This window comes from Gopherus evgoodei, chromosome 2 (assembly GCF_007399415.2).
Source record: "Gopherus evgoodei ecotype Sinaloan lineage chromosome 2, rGopEvg1_v1.p, whole genome shotgun sequence".
Lineage (NCBI taxonomy): Eukaryota > Metazoa > Chordata > Testudines > Testudinidae > Gopherus > Gopherus evgoodei.
Genome location: NC_044323.1, coordinates 255,468,294 through 255,489,688, shown reverse-complemented (window position 1 = coordinate 255,489,688; position 21,395 = coordinate 255,468,294). Strand labels below are relative to the sequence as shown.

At 39.8% G+C, this 21,395-nt stretch overlaps 1 protein-coding gene across 1 annotated transcript in view; it reads right to left on the bottom strand.

Moving 5' to 3' along the window:
• Positions 1-595: 595 nt before the first annotated feature.
• The window catches only part of SDC2 (syndecan 2), a 97,180-nt gene continuing 76,380 nt past the window's right edge, over positions 596-21,395 (bottom strand). The window contains exons 2-5 of the mRNA XM_030553528.1: positions 15,022-15,133; positions 6,622-6,755; positions 3,293-3,437; positions 596-1,794 (exon numbers count right to left, since the gene is read on the bottom strand). Of these exons, the coding sequence (XP_030409388.1) occupies positions 1,631-1,794; positions 3,293-3,437; positions 6,622-6,755; positions 15,022-15,133 (555 nt within the window). The 3' untranslated portion in view covers positions 596-1,630. The remainder of the gene's footprint in view (positions 1,795-3,292; positions 3,438-6,621; positions 6,756-15,021; positions 15,134-21,395) is intronic.

Below are 21,395 nucleotides of genomic sequence, written 5' to 3'. Positions count from 1 at the left end.
GAAATCAGAAAAGAAGAAATTAACAGACCTGAGGAGGGAGCCTAACTTAGGCAAGCATGCTGTTGTCATCTCCATATGTCTATCTGTTGCAAAGCTACTTGGATCTTAACCAAAAGAGCCTTTTCTCTTCTACTTGGAATACGTCTGTCTTCTCATATAAAAGTATTCCACTTCTCAATTCTCCTTCTGGAGTCTGAGTTGAATCAAGCTGAGGTCCTCCAAAGATGGAATAGAAGAATGAATAAAGAAAATATATCCATAATAAATGAAACTCTGTGGAATCCTTTGAGTTCTACAACCTGAAATTAAATTTGCAGAAAGTATATGTCTGTGCCAATGCTGCCATTGTATATAATGCAAAGACTGAAATCCTCATAATTAACAGGCAAGTTCCAAGCATACACACAAAGAAACATTGAGTGTGCCACTTCTGAATCTCTGTTCAAAGCATGAGCCTCATCAATAGCTTTTCTTGGTCTTGGTTTCCAAAGAACATCCTCCAAGATTTATTAGACATAATTTGTGATATTAAACATAACCAAGTAGGAATAAGATAAAAAAAAGTACAAAAAAGTATATGACTATGAAATTTCAGTATTAGGCCACATGATTTATTCAGTAGTGTTTATGTTCCCAAATTACAATTTATGTCTATCCACGTAAGACTACAAAAGTTACCATTAGAATTGTCTGTGCTTATAAAATACCAACATTTTCTTTTACTGTTATATATTCATGAACACCAGTCTGCGACGAGTTACATAGAATCATAGGCACTTCAAAGGCTTTAAAAGACGTTTACAACTTAAATGTATTTTTAAGAACAAAAATTGATATTTAAACCACTACTTGTAACTTCAAATTGCAAGAAATTAACAAATACAGTGGCAATAGAAATCTGCAGCAACTTCTCAGAATACTGTTAGAGTCTTTGGGTTTGCTTAGGCTTGTCAGTAGCTTACTTCAAATCTTCCTTAAAGATTTGTTTAGTAAGGATATGACTATACAGTTTGTAGTAATAATCCAATTTTACACATTAATTGGCTGTTACAAATTTCACTGAAGCTACAGTTACATTGAGAAACAATGCAAAGTGTAAAATTGATATTTGGACACAAATTTATACAAAGTGGAGATTAAAGTTTACATAGGTGAAAAATTACATTTACACTAAAAGTTACTGTTATCTGAATTATCCGAAGACAAATTGCACCATGACAACTACAAAAAGGCATTTTTTGGAAACAGATAAATTAATGAAATAAAAACTAACTTGTAAGATCAATCTGAGACATGCTGACAAAAATTAAACAACTTTCATTGAGCCATAGGATAAAACAATCATTTTCATTATTTTATATTTATGCATAAAGTTTTAAAAATGATTCAGTGAACATCAATGGTTTTACAAAATAATGCTTTACCACTGTTATTCACAGAACATGGCAAAAGTTAAGTTTTAATTTTACATTTTTTTAAAGGAATACATGAAAAGTTTTAAATACAATGGGATTTTATCATAAAGGTGCCATAACGGCTCTTTAAAGAAAAAAGATCTTCATTATTCTATGCAAAAGCTTTATTTAAAAGAGTTCAGTGATCTCATAAATAGAGACACTAAGTAGGAATTTTATGCATAAAACTCCTTAGTAGGTGCCTTTTGATAGGCAGCACTGGATGGTTTACGTTCACCAAGGTCGTAGCTGCCTTCATCCTTCTTCCTCATGCGATATACCAACAGCAAGATAAGGAAAATTGCAAAGAGAAAGCCAATAACTCCACCTGCAATAACAGCTGCAATAAAATGAACAAACATTCACAATATGCCAAAATAAGACCCATAGCTCCACATTTGTTTTCCGGTACACAAAATATTTACTAGTTATTTGCTATCCTTTTAAAATTTAAAAAACTGGCTCCAATTAAGTGATTATCTTGATTGGCTTTTTTATGAAATCATTAAAGAGATTTTTAAAGAGAAAAACATTTCAATAAAGAGTTTTGTTTAAAAGTCAAAGACACAATATGGCCCATAGTTCTAAAGAACCTAAAAAGTACAGCTCAAAGTAGTAATAGTTTTAGTTAACAAAAAGTTAATAATGCTCCCAGAGCATAATCAACAACACGATCAAATATAACCATAAAATCTTAACTGCTTCTGAACTTACTTTTAACAAAGGGAAGTAACTTTTCTAATATTAAAATTACATATAATTTACTCTTGATTACTATTCTGTTTTACCAAGGAAGAAATTGATTCATGCCACATCTCCTTCAGTTTGTTATCCATGACCTAAGCCTAAAATACATTTCCCGATGATAAACCTTGTATCCCTTTCATGTAGCCCAAAGAGGACGACATTTCATTTGTCATGTATTTGCCAGCACGCACAAGCTAACAATTCAAACAACACTTATTAAATCTGAGTATTTCCACTGGTATGCTATGTCAATGCTAATTTTCTTTTATCCAAACCCCTTGAGCTTCAGGGAAATTCAGATCCAGAATTTTATGGCTTGAGCTCACTTCTACGGCTCAAACACCATCCCCTTTTTGGGATACGCCACAAAAAATAAATGCACTTCCAGAACAGTTTGGATGCCAAATTTCAATGGATAGGAGGATTTCACAGTTATAAAGTCCTGGAATCAGTGCCGATTATAAGAAAAACAGCATAGCTATACTAGTGTGACACTATCTGGTTCTGCTCTGCTATAAGCTATACAAAATGAGAGGACAGCTTGTGTCTCCCTGGTCCACACATGGAGATGATCCTCCATATACAGACATCCCTGCTTCTCCGTGGAAAGAGAGGTTGCAGCTTCCTCCATGACATCATCTCCCCTGTCCCCTAAACAGCACTCAAGAGGGATAGAGACTGCCAGGAGAAGGGACTGAAGGTCAGGCAGGTTGGGCATATATCTTTGCCCTACAAGTTATCATGGAAACCCAAGTTCAAATTGCAATTCTCCCTTCCTGGGTTGTGAAAACTAAGAATTCCCAGGAGGAAGCACTGAATTTCTGGGAGATGGAATACCTTGCAAATAATCGGCAAAAGGGAAGGCTGTAGATTCAATAACTCTGGACGAAGCCCATCTAATTCTCCACAAAGGAACAGTGGCTGCTCTGCAGAAATGTATAATCCTCGGGGACCCCATAGCAATGTGGAGGGTAACACCCCAGAGGCAATATGAATTTTGAGATTTATATTATTCTGCAGGTAACATCTTTGTATTTTCTACATTTTTTCCTATTACCTTGTAAAATAGTCCTGAACTAGCTGCTAATTACCTGCAAGTACTTCTGTTCTCTGAAAGAGGTTTTCTGAGTGCTTCTCAGTAAATACATCAGCGTCATCACCTGGGTCATTCTTATTTTTGTTAGTGTTAGAGTTAGTCTTCTGAATTTTCTCTTTGTCATCACTTTCTTCAGGTGACTACAATACATTTAAAAAAGCAATGATCACATTACACAAATGTACATTTCTGCACTTTGAATGATACTTCTTTAACCTGGGTAGTCAGAAAATCATATCTAAACATGTACATTCCAACACAAAAACAAAGTAGAGAAGCAGTAGTAAATGTATATAAAACTGATACAGTCATCATGATGTTGAAACATGAAACCTGAACCTATAAAATCTGTGCAATTATATTTTCCACATCTGTAAAAGTGCATTGAGTTAAGTCACAAGATGAAAAGTCCTAAATGTCCATAGAATTACTAAACATAAAAAACCAAGGCCAATGAAAATGCTACATCTGTTCAGTGGCCACGCCACTGCGAGATCAGCATTCAGCATCTATATTGCTTTGATTCTCATACATCATTCCCCTGGACAGGTTATCCTGATGAAACCAAATTAAAAAAAAACAACGCAATTTCACTGATAAGCCAGTTAGGAGGGACAGCTAACCACAGGGAAAGTCAAGTAAAAATATAGCAAGATTTACAGACAGTACAGAATTTGGCAGAAATCAATACAGTGTGATTTAATACAGAAAGATGAATGTGTTTTACATGGGGAGAGAATATTATGCAAATGTATGAAACAAGAGAATGAAGATTAGCACACAAAAAATAATTATATGCTGATAAACAAATCATGGGTGTGTAAATATCAGTCCCCCAGCATAATAACAGTGATAATGTTGTAACAAAATGTATCAAAGATATTACATGCAAGACCAAAGAATCATTAGTTCTCTTTGTAGAACACCTGTGAAGTTACTTCTGACATTCTACAGGCAGTTTTAGGTTCAGCATTACAGTAAAATTTAAAAGAATCCAAAAAAGGCAACAAGTGATGAAAGGTGTAGAAAACATGATTTATGAAGAGAGAACAGAGACTGTACAGTCTAGAGAAAAGACCACGTCTTTATGATAATTCCTCATGTATTACTTAGGCTAGCAAGAAGGAAGTAGTAGTCAAAGCACTTTTTTTAAAAAGCAGCTAAGGTCTAAAATGAAGCAAAAGGACAGTATAATTAATAATCGCTATCATAGTGAGGTCAATGAGACCTCATTAAGAAGATTGTGGAGTCACCATTACTGGAGACTGACACAGAAAACAAGATTATTATATATTTATTACTTGTATTATCATAGCACCTAAGAGCCCTAGTCATGGACTACTGAGCTAAAGTGATTCTGCAGAAAGCTATGAGTAATATTCTGCAAAGATATAGGGACACAGACTAGATCATTAAAGAAGACCTTGTTTTCGTAACATTCAAATAATACTAAGCCTCAGCTCCTGATAATTATTGGTTCTGTGCTCTCTGCTGCTTTCAGGGTGAGCCATCCCCATTTCATCGAGTGATAGGGAGCAAATTAATCTTTCCCTCAGATTTAGAAGACTGGCTGCTAGTCTGTCTTTGGAATGGATCTATAACCGGAAAGATCAGCATATAAAGATCAGTCTTTTCTGTTCACATTAATATACCAATAAAGGAAGATCAACCTTCTGGTCCTCTTCTCTAAGCCCCTTCACAGAGCCATCTCTCCCTTCCCTGCTTTTCTCTATATCACGCAGTCTCCACGTCAATATTTTAATATTAAGTGCAATTATCTCTTTCCAAGAGTATTTTCCACATTGCTTTCAATATTTTTAAAATTTTATTATTCATACACAAAACACCCAAGCACAGCAATAAGCTATTAAAACATTAGCAAAAATCTTCTCAATGTACAGAAACTAAGTGAACTGGTTATTTTACTGTTTTCCTAAAAGCTGTATATGTGATCAGCTCTTCTTTTTTGAAAGGAACATTCATACTCAAAGCTTCTGCCCCATAGTTTAATAAGCACTGGATTCAGCATGCCCAAGCATACCTATTAAAAATGGCTTTAATTACCTTATTTGTGCACGACCTTCTTTACATTTTATTTTACGTTTTTCTCCCTCTATACAAAGAATAATAAATATAGTCCTTGTGTAAACTGACAGGCTGACAGCCCTCACAACCAAAGGAAAAGCTGCTCAAAAGTGACTAGACATACCTTGAAAAGGGTCTGAATTACAGAGAACATGCGCTCTGCAAATCAGACCCTTTTCAGGGTATGTCAAGTTAGGCACCCAAGATTCACTAGCCTGTTTGGAAAATATTGACCAAAGCTAACTCTCCAGCCACAGACCTATAGCATGGGCAGCAACAGCACAAACTTCCCCAGAGTATTCGGCCAACAAGTCTCTGACCTAAAAGATCATCTCTAAGCACAAAGGAGCAGTTCTTGTCATAAGCATTCAATCCTGGCATCTCTGGTACTTGTGTCAGCATGTGTCTCACTTATAATAGTATCAGAGGGGTAGCCATGTTAGCCTGGATCTGTAAAAGCGGCAAAGTGTTCTGTGGCACCTTATAGACTAACAAACGTATTGGAGCATGAGCTTTCATGGGTGAATACCCACTTCGTTAGATGCATGTCATCTGATGAAGTGGGTATTCACCCACGAAAGCTCATGCTCCAATACGTTTGTTAGTCTATAAGGTGCCACAGAACTCTTTGCCACTTATAATAGTGGTTCTGTGATGTGAATACCTGCCAACTATTCTTTTAAACATTGTCATCTACACTGTTTTCTATCTGTGTGCCAATGGAATCGGAGAACAACATAGTAAGCATTGCACAATACCATATTATAATTTTAAGGATGGTATTTTCCTCAAGAGAAACCTGGAGAAAAGCACAAAGCATAACACAAAAACAAACAAAATTATCCTTTTTATCGGCAAGTGGGGGGAGTCAGCTTAATATATGGCTTATTTAGCAACCCTTTTGGAGACATAATGAACGGCTAAGACTATATTGCATGTTCACATATACCTATGTGTTCATGAGATGATGTGCTGTCCGGGGTTCGATACTCTCTTCTTGGAAGTGAAATCTAGAGTTGGTACACTGGTTCTATACTGGGAATTAGAAGCTCTATGGCCAACTCTACATTTGATTTAACGGAGTGTAGAAATATTAGATAAGGTTTTTATGATTATTATAGGCATAACCATTCATCAAGTATATTTTCAAATAACCTTTTACGGCATACATAATTATGTTTGATTAAAACCATATAAAAAGTATTACTGTGCTGCAGTAAAAAGTAACTGCCCACAAACCTTAGTTTGTGCAGGAATCTTGGTCTGTGTTTTCAGTGTAGTTGTCTCAGCTTTAGGCGCATCACTAGTTGACGGTATCTTTGGAAGTGTTCTAGACGTTGCTATCACTGTATTATCTTCATCATCTTCAGCTCCTAAAACAAAACAATGATGTTCAGGAAATCTCTGTATGAAAATCATTCATATGCATTACATTTTAATTGTAGTAGAGTTCCAACCAAAAAATAAATGATGTTCTGCCCATGATCATTCATAACAACCTTGCTTTGCCACAAAACCTTTGAGATAAACTGCTACAATCCACTGTAGTTACCAAAATGTTTCTGCCATTCTCTGTGTCAGTTATCAGGCTTTTAGAGTTTAAAACCCTCTGAACATTTTTTTTAAAAAAGAAGAGAGCTTTCAGAATATAGCTATAGAATACAGGATGTAAAAGTTTGAATGAGAAGATAGGTCATCCCAGAATGACTTCTTGGCAGCTACATGAACTGACTGATAACCTAAAAGTCATCGGGAAGTTTGGATCCAATGACCAAGGACTATTTGGATTCAGCATTGTAAGGAACAGTTTCACACTGTAATTAAGCACAAGGGTACTAGAGTCAAGGAAAGCAAAAGTGAAGGAATTTAAAAAAAAAATCTAACTTTCAATGTAATATATTAAAATCCACCACTGTGAAAGAATGTTAAGGGAATTCTAAAACAACACCCTAATTTATGCATAGACAATTCCTCTGAAAAAGACCGCATGAAATAAGTTGTCAATAAGGGGCTTCATGAAGGCCTGGTCAAATATTTGAAAACAATATCCTGTAAAGAAAAAGAAGAGGGGAAAAGCATCCAATAAGAAAAGGTATCCACACTTACCTAAAGATTTCCCTGCTTGAAATAATTAGGTCTATAGATACATTACAATGAATACTTCAGTCTGCTTGCAGTTTGAGGGCAGAATTAGGCCTGTAATGCACTAGCAGCAGGGGACTGTCCTACCACCGAAGGTTCCTCCAATTAAGAAAACTTCTGTAGCTAAATAATTCCAATTCTACTTACTTAAATTACAGAATGTGATAAATACACTTTGAGAAATATATTCCAAGTATAGTAAATTCCACCTAATGATAACAAACACAAATCCTCGGACATCAATTTCCATCTCTATTCTGGATGATCCATTTGTCTCCAGCATGGGCTGGATATGTGGACCTTATTACTAAAAAGAAAGGAATTTTTCAGGTAAGCATTGATGTATTTTCATAATCTTCTTTGTACTAAGGTCCGCAGATCTGTTATGATGGTATTTTCGTAGTAGTGTGCCTCCAGGGTGGGAAGCAGGATCATCCTTTAAATATGGACACCCAAAACAAGGTAGATTATATAAAAATATCTTCTCTCTCTCTCTCTCCCTGGTACTAATGCCTGGAGAAGACTTCTGTCAAGAGAAAGACATTGACTAAGATTGGATGGTCAATATGCACAATTTGGTTATCTAGTTGCTGTCTAGCAGATCTCAATACAGGAAACATGACTCTTTTGCCTTAAGACTGTCAGTGCTCCTAAGGAGTGAACTTTCATGCTTAACTGGAGGAATATTTCCTGATTTTACTTATGGAATGAATGCTAGGATATCTGTGAGGACTACTTGTCTGAATTAACAGTACAATATTGGGTTTCATTAGAGAAAGCTCCCAAATTCAACTACCTCTCCTCCTATCTGATTGGAAATAGCAGATATCAGAAGGCCTACTCTAATGGATAGGAAGTATGACAACACTGTCTGCCTGGGTTTCATCTGAGTAGTACGCTAATGGAACAGAATGAAGTTGTTCTCTATGGCCTGATAGGAATGGAATAAGGTTGATGCCCTAAGGAACTTGACAGTGGTCTGGGTGTGCTCCACACTCTAGGAGGGATGTATCAATCACCAGAGTCTTGGTGGGGAGAATTAAGGGAATAGTACTCCTTTCCAGTTCAGTGAGGAGAGGGTTTTGGGAGGAACTTGCATAGATACTTCATACGAGATGATGTCCGCTTGGTAGTTCACCAACTTCAGCCAGTTTTACACACAACGTAGATGTAGTCTGGCATGCTGCATGATGAACATACAGGAAACCACACATCCAAAGAGACTTGAGTGAATTCTCACCAACATGCGTGGTTGATTCGGCAGCTGGCAGATGAGCATGGTCATGTGTTTAAATCTGTCTGGTGACAGGTAAGCAATGGCTGTTGTGGAGTCTGTCACTGCCCCCATAAACTCTAATCTATGTGTAGGGTTGTGACCATGGTGTCTGGATGGGCCACGCTGAAAACTCAGGGCAGACTGCAAGAAATAGGGAAGACAATTCCCAAGACTGGTGATTTATTCTATAATTAGATTTACCAAGCCAGTAACAAAACAGCTTCTGTAATACCACACTGGTTAACCAGAAGCTAATTACAGTCCTCTTTAGGCAATCCAGCCTTTGGAGCCTATCTAAACATCCAAAGATAATACAGTGAGGGGTTAGTAAAAATCTTATTCGCCATACTTAAATTTCTACCAATCCCAAAGGACCAGATACATTGCGCACCAGGTCAATGAATATTTCAGATCTTACCCAAATACATACCCTTATTAACTAAACTGAAGATTTATTAATAAAAGAAAAAAGAGTTCTATATGGTTAAGAGATCAATATACATACAAATGTGTGTAAAGTCCTTGGTCAGTTTCATAGCAGAGATGGTGAGGTTGTTGATTTGTAAAAGTCTTTCTGGAATCAATTCTAACGTTCTTCCATGAGAATTCCAGGGTGATCCAGGGTACACCTGGAGGCCTCAGTTTTAAGGTTTAGACTTTCCCCGTTAAAGTTTAAGATGATCTGAGATTAAAAGGATCAGGCCCAAAGTTTCCTTTACAGTTGAAGCAAGCTGGATGCTCACAGGTAACCACCATGTGGGCTTTGATGAAAGTGAACCAACAGTTTGATCTCTATTCAATGGGTTCTTTCTCAAACAATACAGTTAACAATAGCCATTCAAACTATTAAGACAGTTCACACGTAGTTTACTATGTGGAATTACAAACTTCCAGGAGAGATTAGGACAATATTCTGACACCACAAGTTCCATATAAATGGTAATATCCCCTTTTGATCTCCGAGTCAATAGTCAGAGGTGGTGTCCAAATTGGGGGTGGAGAGGGAGGAGTGAAGATTCTGTAGACTGGTAGTAGCACAACTCTCAACCAGCCTGACAAAAGGGGTGCTTGGAAGTGGCCACTGATGTAGATACCTTTGAAAGCACTGCCATCTCTTTGGAGGCTCAGTGGACCTCTGCTGGTAGAAAGTACTGGTTTTCCCTGAAGAAGGTTTTCCCTGGTTACTTCTAGGAGTTGCTGTAAATTCTCCTTGTGAATGCAGAATAGCCTGAGAGTCCTTCAATAAGTGAAGAGAGTCATCCATCTTTCAGTTAAAAAGAGTTCAGAGCCCTCAAAGGGGAGGTCTTCAGTCGGATACCTGATGCCAAGATGTTCTCCTCAGGGCAACGAAGGTTGCCATGGACCACAGTGCATCTAACGAGGCTTGCAGACACATTTTAGCTATCTACTGCCCCTCAGAAATCAGAAACTTCAACTCCGCAGGCTCTTGAGGCAGCCTGTCAGCAAACTCAGCTTTTCTGCCAGTTGAGATACTCATATCTTGCAAAGAGAGTTTAGGGTCCTTCAAAGAATATAGAGACTTGTCCACAAAGAGTTTCAAGCCATCAAAGCGAAGGTCCTCAACTGTATTTTTAGATCTCCCTGGGGAACTCAGAGCGCTGGACCTCCTTGCCCACCGCATGACAACTGGCATGGAGATGGAACAAGTGGCAGTGTCAGCAGCATACATGGAAGCCTGTAAGGACATTCTAATTAGCAGCTGACATTCTGCTATAAAATGTACTGAAAATACTCATGATGCTCAATTAGAAGGTGTTCAATAAATGACTGAAACTTAGAGTAGTTGGTGTGATTATACTGTGCCATTAGAGCCTATTAATTAGCAATTGTAAACTGCAGGGTCACTAAGGAGTAGCTCTTATGACCAAAAAGTCAAGGCATTTTTGGTCCTTGTCATACAGCATTGACTTAGTGTGATGCTGCCTTCCAAGTTCATTGACAATTTCAATGACCAATAAGTTAGGAGAAGGGTTGGAAAATAATTCAGAATCCTTGGTTGGGACACAGTATTTTTTATCAGCCCTCTGACAAGTGGGTGATATTGTTGCTGGAATTTGCCAGATAGGTTTGACAGGATCCAAAAATGCCTCATTAAATAGGCAGGGTAACTTGAGCAGACAATGCTACCTGTAAAATATCAAGCAGCTTGTGGTATGACTTCTTGACCTCTTCTAGGAGTATCTGTAAAGAATCTGCCACCTGTTTCACGAAATCTTGAACTGCTTAAAGTCATTAGCCAGGGAGAATGGGAGATTCGCAACAGCCTCTTCAGGAGCAGATGAGGCGATATCAGTCTGCAGCCTGACCTCATCTGTTCTAGCCTCCTGCTCTTTGAATGTTTCATTTTACTGTTCAGGTAACTGAGGAGAAAGAGATAGGAAGGGGACTGTCAGTCTCTACAGTTCCACCAAGCAAGGCTAGACTCTCTAGAGAATCGTTGACAGACAGCCTGTCAAGGGTCCCAATATGGCCATTGAGGGGAACTACGTGGTATAAGGGGTGGCATCCATGGCTGCTCATACATCAAGGAAGGCCTTCATAATGTCTCCCCCGAGCATCATCTCTTTCTCTGTAGATGTCAGAAAGAGGTGAAGAGGAGAACCCTGCTCAGATATTTCAGAGAGGTTATCATCACATCCATAGGAGGAGCTTCACTAGAAAATGGTGGTTAATCAGGCAGTACCAGAGAAAGGTGCAGTTCTGGTGATTGTGTAGCTCTCAGTACCAAAAAGGGCTTGGTACCCATCAATAGGGGAGACTCCAGTTCCTTTGACACAGATAGGTCCTCTCAGAGTACCTTCATTTCGGTGGTACCAGATGAACTAATGGTATCACGGTAAAAGTCTATTTAGGTAGGTCTCTGGAAGACGAAGCAGATGGTATGCTTTGAAGCAGAAGTAGGCTGAGGTGGCCACTTAGCCCTCTGCAGTACCAAGGGCCCCACTATTTTGGGTACCAGAGGCTGGAGTATGTCTATCAGTACTGGCTTGCTGATAGCAGACTGTCTCTCTCCCTAATACCTTGATCATGTCCTGACAGTACCAAAGATGTTTTAGCTACTGGAGTGTGGCTGGAGCCATGGCTTTTAGAGGAGCCCAGAGACTTGGCTATGCCATCTGTCCCAGAGGAGCCTGAAGACTCAGTGGTACTGGGCTGAGAACCTAAAGGCTCAGAGATGGTCAACTTATGAGACCAGTCTTTTTGGTGAGGGTTCTTTATGAGGCGATCCAGAGTTCCTTTTCTTAGAGCCCCTTTCAGAAATCTCTAAAGTTTTTCGTTTAGAAGGTCTAAGGGAATGTTGAGCTGAGGAAAAAAACCTTTGAACCCTGGTGATCCTGGCATATTCCCCCACAAAGGGGGTAGGGACAGAGAATTTAAAGGACAAAAAATCCCCCAAAACAATGCTCTATAAAAACTAACACTAACTATAAAACACTAAACTAATCTAAACTCTAATGCTAACATACTAGCCCAGGCAAGCTTGACTGACAAAAGCGGTTATGCTGAATGCTTCATCTCAGGCCAAGGTGGTTGAAAAGGAACAGAGGGCAATTCACCCATGCAGCCCTATATAGCCTGAATGCAGTGCACAAAGATGTGTAGAATGAATGCATGGGCTGAACGGACACTGACACTGAAAATCTCCGATTAAAGGTCCACGGCATGCATACACACCTGAATGGAGTATCCATAGGGCCACTACTCAAAGAACTTTTCAGCACCTTGGATAGCAACAGCAATTCTGGCTCTGTTGTAATCTGCAGATCCCATGGTACTGTGTATGATCTCAGAACAGAAACAGCGTGCTAAAATAAGTGGTGCAGAGGTCAATCGTGCCCAAGTAGTTAACACCAAATGTGATGGTGCTATGGCACATGGTGACAAATGAGATATTGATAACGGAGGTAGTTATATTCAGTGCCCAGTATTGTGCTCCTTCAGGCCTCCAGTGATACCCATTTCAGTCCTTGAAGTCCACTCTTCTTGGGTTGATCAGCTGAAAGGGATTTGTCCTTGTGGTTTTCAGAGGAGCATGCTGCCCTACCAGAATACATAGTAGGACAGGTTTAGAAGTCGCAATTCAGGAGCTAGTAGATCTAGAGCTCACTGGGTGTTTTCTGGACTTGGTCCCGCCCATCCAGTGCTGATGTGGGTTGCATAGACCTGTCTTGTAGGAACTTAAGGGAAGCTTTCCCTGATCTTACTGTCCTTTCTTTTTAGTATCCAAAAGACCTCAAAACAGACCTCTCAGTCTGTACCTGCAACTTTATAAGGAAAAATTATCACTAGTAGATTTTAGATGTTTAACTCTATGATCTGCAGGAGCAACCAAATACTTAGACATCTACATTTTATTTACGCACCCAATTATTTCTACTTGCAAAAATGGGGCAGAAAAGGAGGCAGTTTTTAATACTGTCATGAAGATAGTCACACAGATTGAAGTAAACATTGAGCAAAATTAGACTTTCTAAAATATTATTTGTTTTAAAAAAGTTGCCTGTCCTAGCAACCCATGACCATGAACACCAAAGAAAGAAACTGCAGAAATGTCAAGGTCGACTGGCTACTTCAGTAGCAAGTGTGCATTAAGCAACGTTCTTCTTTTAGCCGAGTCTGGATCGGGTACAAAGGGTAAACATCCACTTACTGTATCTATGCTCAGTGCTGTCGAGAAATATGAAAGCATATAACTAGAGTTGACAGTTCACCCTACAACTCACCAGGACAACAGAAAGATGGCGAAGAAAATCCGTGTAAAAAAAGGAAATCTGATTTTATTTGTACCTTGAATTAGCAATGGATATTCTCCAGGAAAGTTTACTGCCTAATATGGAATCAAAGTATTTACTATGTACTTCCCTCTCTGCACCACGAATGGTAATATAAGCTGCTGTCACATACCACCAGGCTTACTACTGGGCTGGGCCAAAGTTTGTGTAAGGAGATGCTTCTCCCCAGCCACGTAAGCAGTAGAGCTCTTATCGACGCATACACTCTGGAAAGAGTTCAAGAGGACCAGGTTTTCCGTTAGCTTGCTTGCCAATCATGATCAGGCATGGCCATATGCTACTGCAGTGCTTCAGGAAGAGAGGGAAAGCAGGCATTAAGCGGCTCAACCCCAAAAGCAAGGCAAACATTTTAGTTCAGTTCCAACCAAATTAACAGATAAAATGTACCACAATGTAACATTTAGGTCTTGTTTCAGTGTGAATCCAATACTTTATTTTCTAAAGATCTAGAAGCTTTGGATCAGGAAGGCCTGTCTATCTAAACTATAGCTTTGGAAACAGAGCAAGACTAGCAGGCTCTTCAGCAGGAGAGGCACAATTCTTGGCCAGTGCTCAACAAGTACAAGTTCTGACCCTAAAATAGCCAACAGGCTGAAGACCCTCTGTCGGATTTGTGGATCTTACTGTGCTGAAGAATAGAAAATGACATGGGTCCCCAAAACTGATCTCCATAGTACCCCACCTGACACATTTCCCACTTGGATCACCACTCTGTTGCTGGCCTTTCAACCAGTCTCCAATTCATGTAATGAAATTTAAATACTTGACACTTAAATCAACTTGTAAAGAAATTGGGTGAGTGTCACTATGTAGAACAGCTTAACTGAAATCCAAATATAAATATATTCATTGCATTTCTTCTATCTACTAAAGTGATGTAATTACATCAGAAAAAGCTATCAGATTTGTTTGATAATATCTAGACTTCTATTAAAAAATGTAAGTAGATTTATAAACAATATTTATCTGAATGTGTGTGTGGACAAGAAAAATAAGACTGGATTAAACTAGTATCCTGCTACAAACATTTAATATCAAAGATTAGGATATCCAATTAGAAATCATATCTGCCCATGGGGGAGAGAATATCTGCCCAAATTTCTATTTTCTACACTCTAGAAAGCTCAGCACACTGTAGACGAGATGCAGGGAAATTCAGTAAAATGATATAGCTATTGGACAAACTGAGTAGTAAAAGCATAAGAACATGACATTAATAGACAGGGGATAAATCTGGAGAGATGCTCAGCACAATGCATGTATAGAGCCAAGTGCCCTGGACTCCTGACTAAAGCAATAATTTCAAGGTGATGAACAGCTTTCAGGTGTAGATAGCCATTCTTATACTTACTGAAGAAGAAAAAAACGTTACAATGTAATGAAAAAATGTAGAGAGGCATGTCTTACCTGAGCCGGACCCAGAAGAATAATCGTCATCATCAATAGGATAGACACCTGATGCTTCTTCAACAGAGCTATTGTCGAGATACAGGTCTTTATCAGAGGTCAATTCTGCTCTCTGGAAAACAAGTAAGACCAAACCACTAAAAAGGTAGCTATTTATATAATGCAATGTTTTCCTCACTTTTATTCTTATTTCCAAAGCTGATGTTTGTACACCAATTGTATATATTCCCAGAATCGTACAAGTGTAGGACTGGAAGGGACTCCTGTACTCAAGGCAGGACTATGTAATAACTAGACCATTCCTGATAGGTGTCTGTCTAACCTGTTCTTAAAAACTTCCAATGATGGACATTCCACAACCTCCTTAGGTTAGAAAGGTTTCCAGTTAGAACGACAGGTTAAAATCAGCAAGATTAATTGCACCTAGAAATACTGAGTAAGACAGTGTTGTTCATGGACCACTATGATCTTTGTGGTTAGACAAGAACTGTGCCTACAGAATTATTCTCAGACAAGAGGCTCCGATTCCTGAAGTACCATGTCTTAAATACTGATTGCCAATTACAAACTGAAATTACACATCACTGTGAATCAGTGGAAAGTATTATGCACAAAGGCGTAACGCAAACCTAAGTCATGTAGCTTAATTCCAGAGTCTGTTGCTCCAGTCTGTGCCTTAACATTTTCCTTTGGAGTTTATTTTAGGCTAAAAGATAATTATCTAGCCACTTTAGTGCAAAAGTACTAGATTGATCCTCTTGAACTACTAGGTAACAGAAAGCAAAAAGCAGACACACTGCCATGCTTTTCTCTTCTGCTGGAAGCCCCAAATCTTTTAATGGTCTCATACAAATTTTTCTAGGACTGTTTTTGGAAAACTGTGAAGGATACATTTTGGATTTTGTATTTATTTATTTTAAGGTGACTTTTGGCAACTGATTCCCCTTCCAATCTATCAAGCACCCTTTTGGCACAGTTACCTACTTTGTTACAAACTGATCTTCAGTTTGAGGTAAAATATCAAAATCAGCCTCCTAGAGGAAAGTGCAAAGGCCACCCTGACATGGCACAAGATCCTTTTAGAGTAGGAGGGATCAAAACCTTGGCCTCTGCCCCTACTCTTTCTTGGATGAAAATGGACCTAAGATTTGAGAATGTGAGCTAATCTAGCTCTTCTCAGGATTCTTTTTACTGAGGTGGGTTTATTTAGGTTAACTGTCTATACCAGGGAACATATACTCTGATGAATGTTCAGAGGCACTAGACCTACCTGACATTCCTTCTGGAGGATCTAGGCTAGAAGAGTGCTCTCTTTCCTCTCCTCCGTCCTGGAGGAAAAGTGTCGTACTGGGCTCAAACAAGAACTTTTATCTGTGGAATTTGCAAATTAATAAGTACTTAAATATGGCCTGTAGAAGACCTATTCTCAGCAGCCCCTTTCATTAAATGGCATTTGCTTAAAGCTGCATCAGCCAAGTGTATAAGGTGGAGGAAACAGATGTCATACAACCACAAGTGTTCCTTTGTTGCAAGATGTTTATGGGAAAGTCACCAGACTGCCATTATCCTAGATGACAAGGTATGCGGGGAGTAAGAATCAGTTGAAGCTGCATCTCATATAAAGGAATGAGTCTCTATCACAAGACAAAGATTATGCTACTGATATGATTTCCGAAGAGGAACAGATCTATTTTCCTATGCCTTTCTTTTTGATTTTTCAGCCATACCATAGTATGAAACACAAAAACCACTCAGCACAATGTAATAAATGACAACATTTGATTGTGTGAGTAGCAGAATGGAGAATGAGAAATAATGGAAGATTCAGCTCATCAAAGCTCCAAAGCATCTTGAAAAACATCAGCATGTCCTGCCTGTTCTGGCTCCTGCTAGTGACAGCTTGAGTGATAATCTAGCTGTCCATAAACAGAAGCCACCATGCATAAAAGACCATTCTTCGATCTTAGAGAAAAGTGGCAGTGTATTTCAATAAAAACTGCTGCCAATGATTATGACTAAGACTAAGCAACAACTAATCCTGCTGCAGAAAATATACACAGTATTATATTAAAAAAAATCAGAAAGTGTAAAAATCCAACAGTATCAAATTGAGAATACTTAAAGATACACCTGTAACTTTATTACATGGCAAATGTTGCCATAGAAATCAGTTTCTTCTCAAAACAAACAGGTGAGAAACACAAACATAACACTAGAGAGGATGGGAACGGGTTTGTATAAAATAAGAAACAACTCAAACTTGTGCCCAGAACTTTTAATGTTAGAAAAAGCTTGGGTAACTTATTTTTCATTTTTTATTCCCCACTTCATTTCCTGGTTCTGGCTGAAATTAGAAGCAAAAATAGTTCAATTCTGCAAGAAAAGCTGTTCTGCTGATGCTTCTAGCCTCACTGGAAGCAGGAAATACTGAAAGTCAATCACGAAAGCTTATTTTGATGAGATTTCCTGCCCAATTCTGCAGAACCCATCCAATGTCACACAAAACATCCAAACATTTGAGTGCTTTGCCAACCAAATCTTCTAATTACCATACAACTCCCCCCACCTCCTGGAATGATATTTTGGCTGCCAATATTTTGAGGACTAGTACAGCTAGAAGCTAAAGCTTTATACCATCTGAATGCACAGAAGGTGGAAAAAAGCAAGATAGTATTCAGCAGCAATTTTAACTTCATTATATTTTATTCCGCTAGCGATAGAAATGCCAGTCTAAAGCACCTTATAAATACTCAGCATTGTGACAGGGTATACAAATCCCACACCAGGCCAGAAGGGTTAAAGACAGAAGTAGGCCCAGGTAGCCCCACCCCTTCAGCCCTGCCGAGCATGCGCCAGCTGGGTTGAAAAAGGAGTAGCCATGCTCAGAAGTGGGGCAGCTGAGGAGGAGGAAAGACCTGCCCTGAAGGCTCGTGACATGAGCATCAGAGAAGCCTCCCTGAGGGAGTAAGGCAATTTGCTGAGCACGGCTCTGGGTGACAGTTCGGTTACCTTTTCTTTTTCATCTTCACCTTATCTGGGACTGAAAGCGAGGACAGAAAAGCAGTGATGGGTAGTGACCCTCGGAGTGTAACTCAGAGGGCACCTTCAGCAGCCAGAGAGGTGAACTGGGTGGGCCTGGGCTCCCCTACCCCGTGACAGGAGGGGCTCAAACCACCTATCCACCTCACCGCACTTCTGAATAGAGGACCAGGACTATAAGATCAACCCACCGGAAGGAGGTACTAAGTACACTAATCACTGGGCCACCTAACTCACCCAGGACTCTGTTATAAGCACCTTGATATTCAAGTATTTGTGGATGAGCACCAATGACTTCACAACAAGCAAGCTCTAGTTCTAGACCAGCTCACTCAAAGAAAAAAATGGGTTTCCCATAATACTACTACACACTATATTAGATTTCAGGGAGTCCCAACTACTTTACATCAAATTCTGTGAAAAATGGGCCTGCAACTTGTTTTGAATGAGGAAAGAGATTCTTGATCCAGCCACTTACCCATTCAAACAATTCTTCTCTAATATAAAACTTTGGAAGGACACTCCCCTAGTGTCAACTCTGGGGACCTAGGATCTCAAGTCAAGGAACACAGTGCATTAGATTTTCTAAAAGTGGACTGGCTATTTGTAGGAAGAGGATACAGAGCAGGATAGGGTCACTTACTAGACCATAATATAAATAGTTTCCTCTGATCACATGGCTACCTATATAGCTATATGCATCATGCTCAGAATTCAAATACAGAAAACATTATTTTTAAATTTCAATACCTGGCAAAAAGTGTAGCCACTAACATCAAGGTTAGAGTTAGTGAAAATAGGACTTAGCCTTAAAGCTAAAATAATTTTTCCAGGGACCGATATGCCTTAGATACTTCAAGTGACCCAAAATGAATGTCAAGTGGAGAAGCAGCAATGATCTCAAAGGTTTGTTTCATGCAGTGAAAGCCTTTTATTGCAGCGTTGTACTATCCAAATCTCATTAGTCCTTTAAAAGTTTGGCCATTGTAGTAACTATTTCCTTGGCTAATATTTGAAACAATTGTTGACCCCTGACTTGATCTTGGAGAGTTTGCAATTTCTGGTAAAATATAATCTATCTGCTAAGCACGCTTACAGAAATAATAATGGAAATTGACACTATCACACATAGAAGAACCAAAATGTACGTGTAGGGGGCTGTGACATGACCTGATCAGATAGGATCACAGATATATGTGGGTGGAATGGGAAGAGGTGTATAAAAAGGTTGTCAAGACCAGGTGCGACACTGGGATGGTGACACAGAACCACCAGATAGGAAGCCTGGCCCAGCACTTTCCTCTTGGGGTGATCTTTTCTTAAATGTTACTTCCATCTTTGTTTCTAGTGGTCTCCATAAAGTGGTAAGTATGCACAGTAAGTATGAACAATCCAGAAAACCACTTTATTGTACTTATCTTATTCTTATACTTATCTACATTTTTATTATTTCACTTATATTTGTCTGTATTAAGTAAAGTTCAAAGCTTGTGTGTATGTGCTGCTCCACCTTAATCCTCTTAATTAACTAAGTAGCTGTATGAATAAATAACTTGTTTGTGAAGAAGTGGGAGTTTTCTATAATATTTTTATGAATCCCATGTGCACCTCAGTTTCCCTCTATACTTTGAATTGCTATCGGGGGGCGGGGATGGGGGAGAGGGACTAAGTTTGCTCTCAGGGCAGACTAAGACGTGTGCACGCTTGTGTGTCCGTCCATCCATCTGTCCTCATTGTCTGGGTGGAATAAATAGAGTTGTTAAACTATTAGTTGAAACCAACCCAGACCAACACAGAGACTCAAGAGACAATGCAAGCTCAAATGACTCATGAATGAACGTAACAGCAGGAAGCACCAGCCAGGGGAATTGTGAACACAGCATGAGCCGGCCTAGGGAATAAAGGACTGAGCTATGACCAGGAGGGGATAGAGTTGCTTGGGCTCTGGCAGAAGCTTGCAGCTCTCATCTGGGACTGACTAAAGAAGTCACAGGGAGACAGAGCTTGACATGGAATCCACTACAGCAGAGGTTCTCAGAACTGTGGTCTGTGGACCACCAGCGGTCTGAGTCCATTCAGGTGGTCCGCGGATCGTTCCCTCTAAGGTGCACGCCTGGCCAGCCACACACAAGAGAATGAAGGGCCACGCACCTAGTTAGTGGAGCTGTGCAAACATGGCTCCACTAATTAGGTGCCTGGAACCTGGAAAAGACGCACATGTGAGGTGGCAGCCTTGGGGGGAATAGGAGGCAGGTGGGAGGGGGCAGTGGGGTGAGAAAAGGGCGTGGGGGCAATTTGGGATGTGCAGGGCTGCAGCGGCCAGAGAAAGAGAGGACTTTCCCCAGCTCCAGGGCTGCAGCTGGAGGGGAGAAATGGCTCTCCTTCTCAGCCTCAGCTCTGTGGCTGCTGTGGTGAGGGAGAGATGCCCCCTCCTTCCCAGCCCTAGCTCGGGGGGTGCTAGGCGGGGGAGAGAGAGAGAGACGCCCCCTTCTTCCCAGCCCCAGCTTGGGGGTTGTCATGGCGGGGGAGAGAGGGCACATCCATCGCATTAGAAAGGTAAGACTACTGATATTAAATTATGAGTTGTGTGCTTTTATTTGTAGAACAAAAAATGTTAATTATTATTTAGGTGGGTTTTTTATAGTGCTTTTAGCCAAAACGCTTTAGAATAGTTAGCTAACAGCACAGACAACATTTGGAAAGATCATTACGTGGTCCACCGAGACCCTCAGCAATTTTCAAGTGGTCCATGGAAAAAAGAAGTTTGAGAACCACTGGGCTACAGCTTGGCTAGTGGTTTGCTCTGGCTTGATCAGAATAGGCTATGCTTTAACCTTTCTTTCTCAGTGCTAACCTAAGGACTTCCAATGCTGTGTGTTCCAGCTGACTAATAAATCCTACTGTTTTTGGAAGCACTGGTTGGGTGTCACTGCAAACATCTGCTTGGACGCGTTAGTCCCTGAAGAGTGTACAAATCTCTGCCAGGAGTCTGTCTCAGTTGGGCTCGCTGACTAGAGCTCACAGAGTAAAGTGGGCTGAACCCAGAGACTCCAGTCTAGGAAGCGACAAGGTTGCAGGTCCTACCCTGAAGGAGAAGTGGGACTCCTTGGAGGCCTGCCACACTGAAAGGGCTCTTCCAAGGAACTGTTTAAAAGCTGAGGCATAGCCCAGATCCTGTGGCTCCATGATACTTATTTGTGACAGGTGCACTTTGCACCCTACATTGATCCCAGGCTACACAATAGACATGTCACTTACATGTAACAACAACATTTCCAGAACTATTAAATGGCAACAATATTTGGCAAGGATGTTCCTTTTATCAGGTCTTTAAT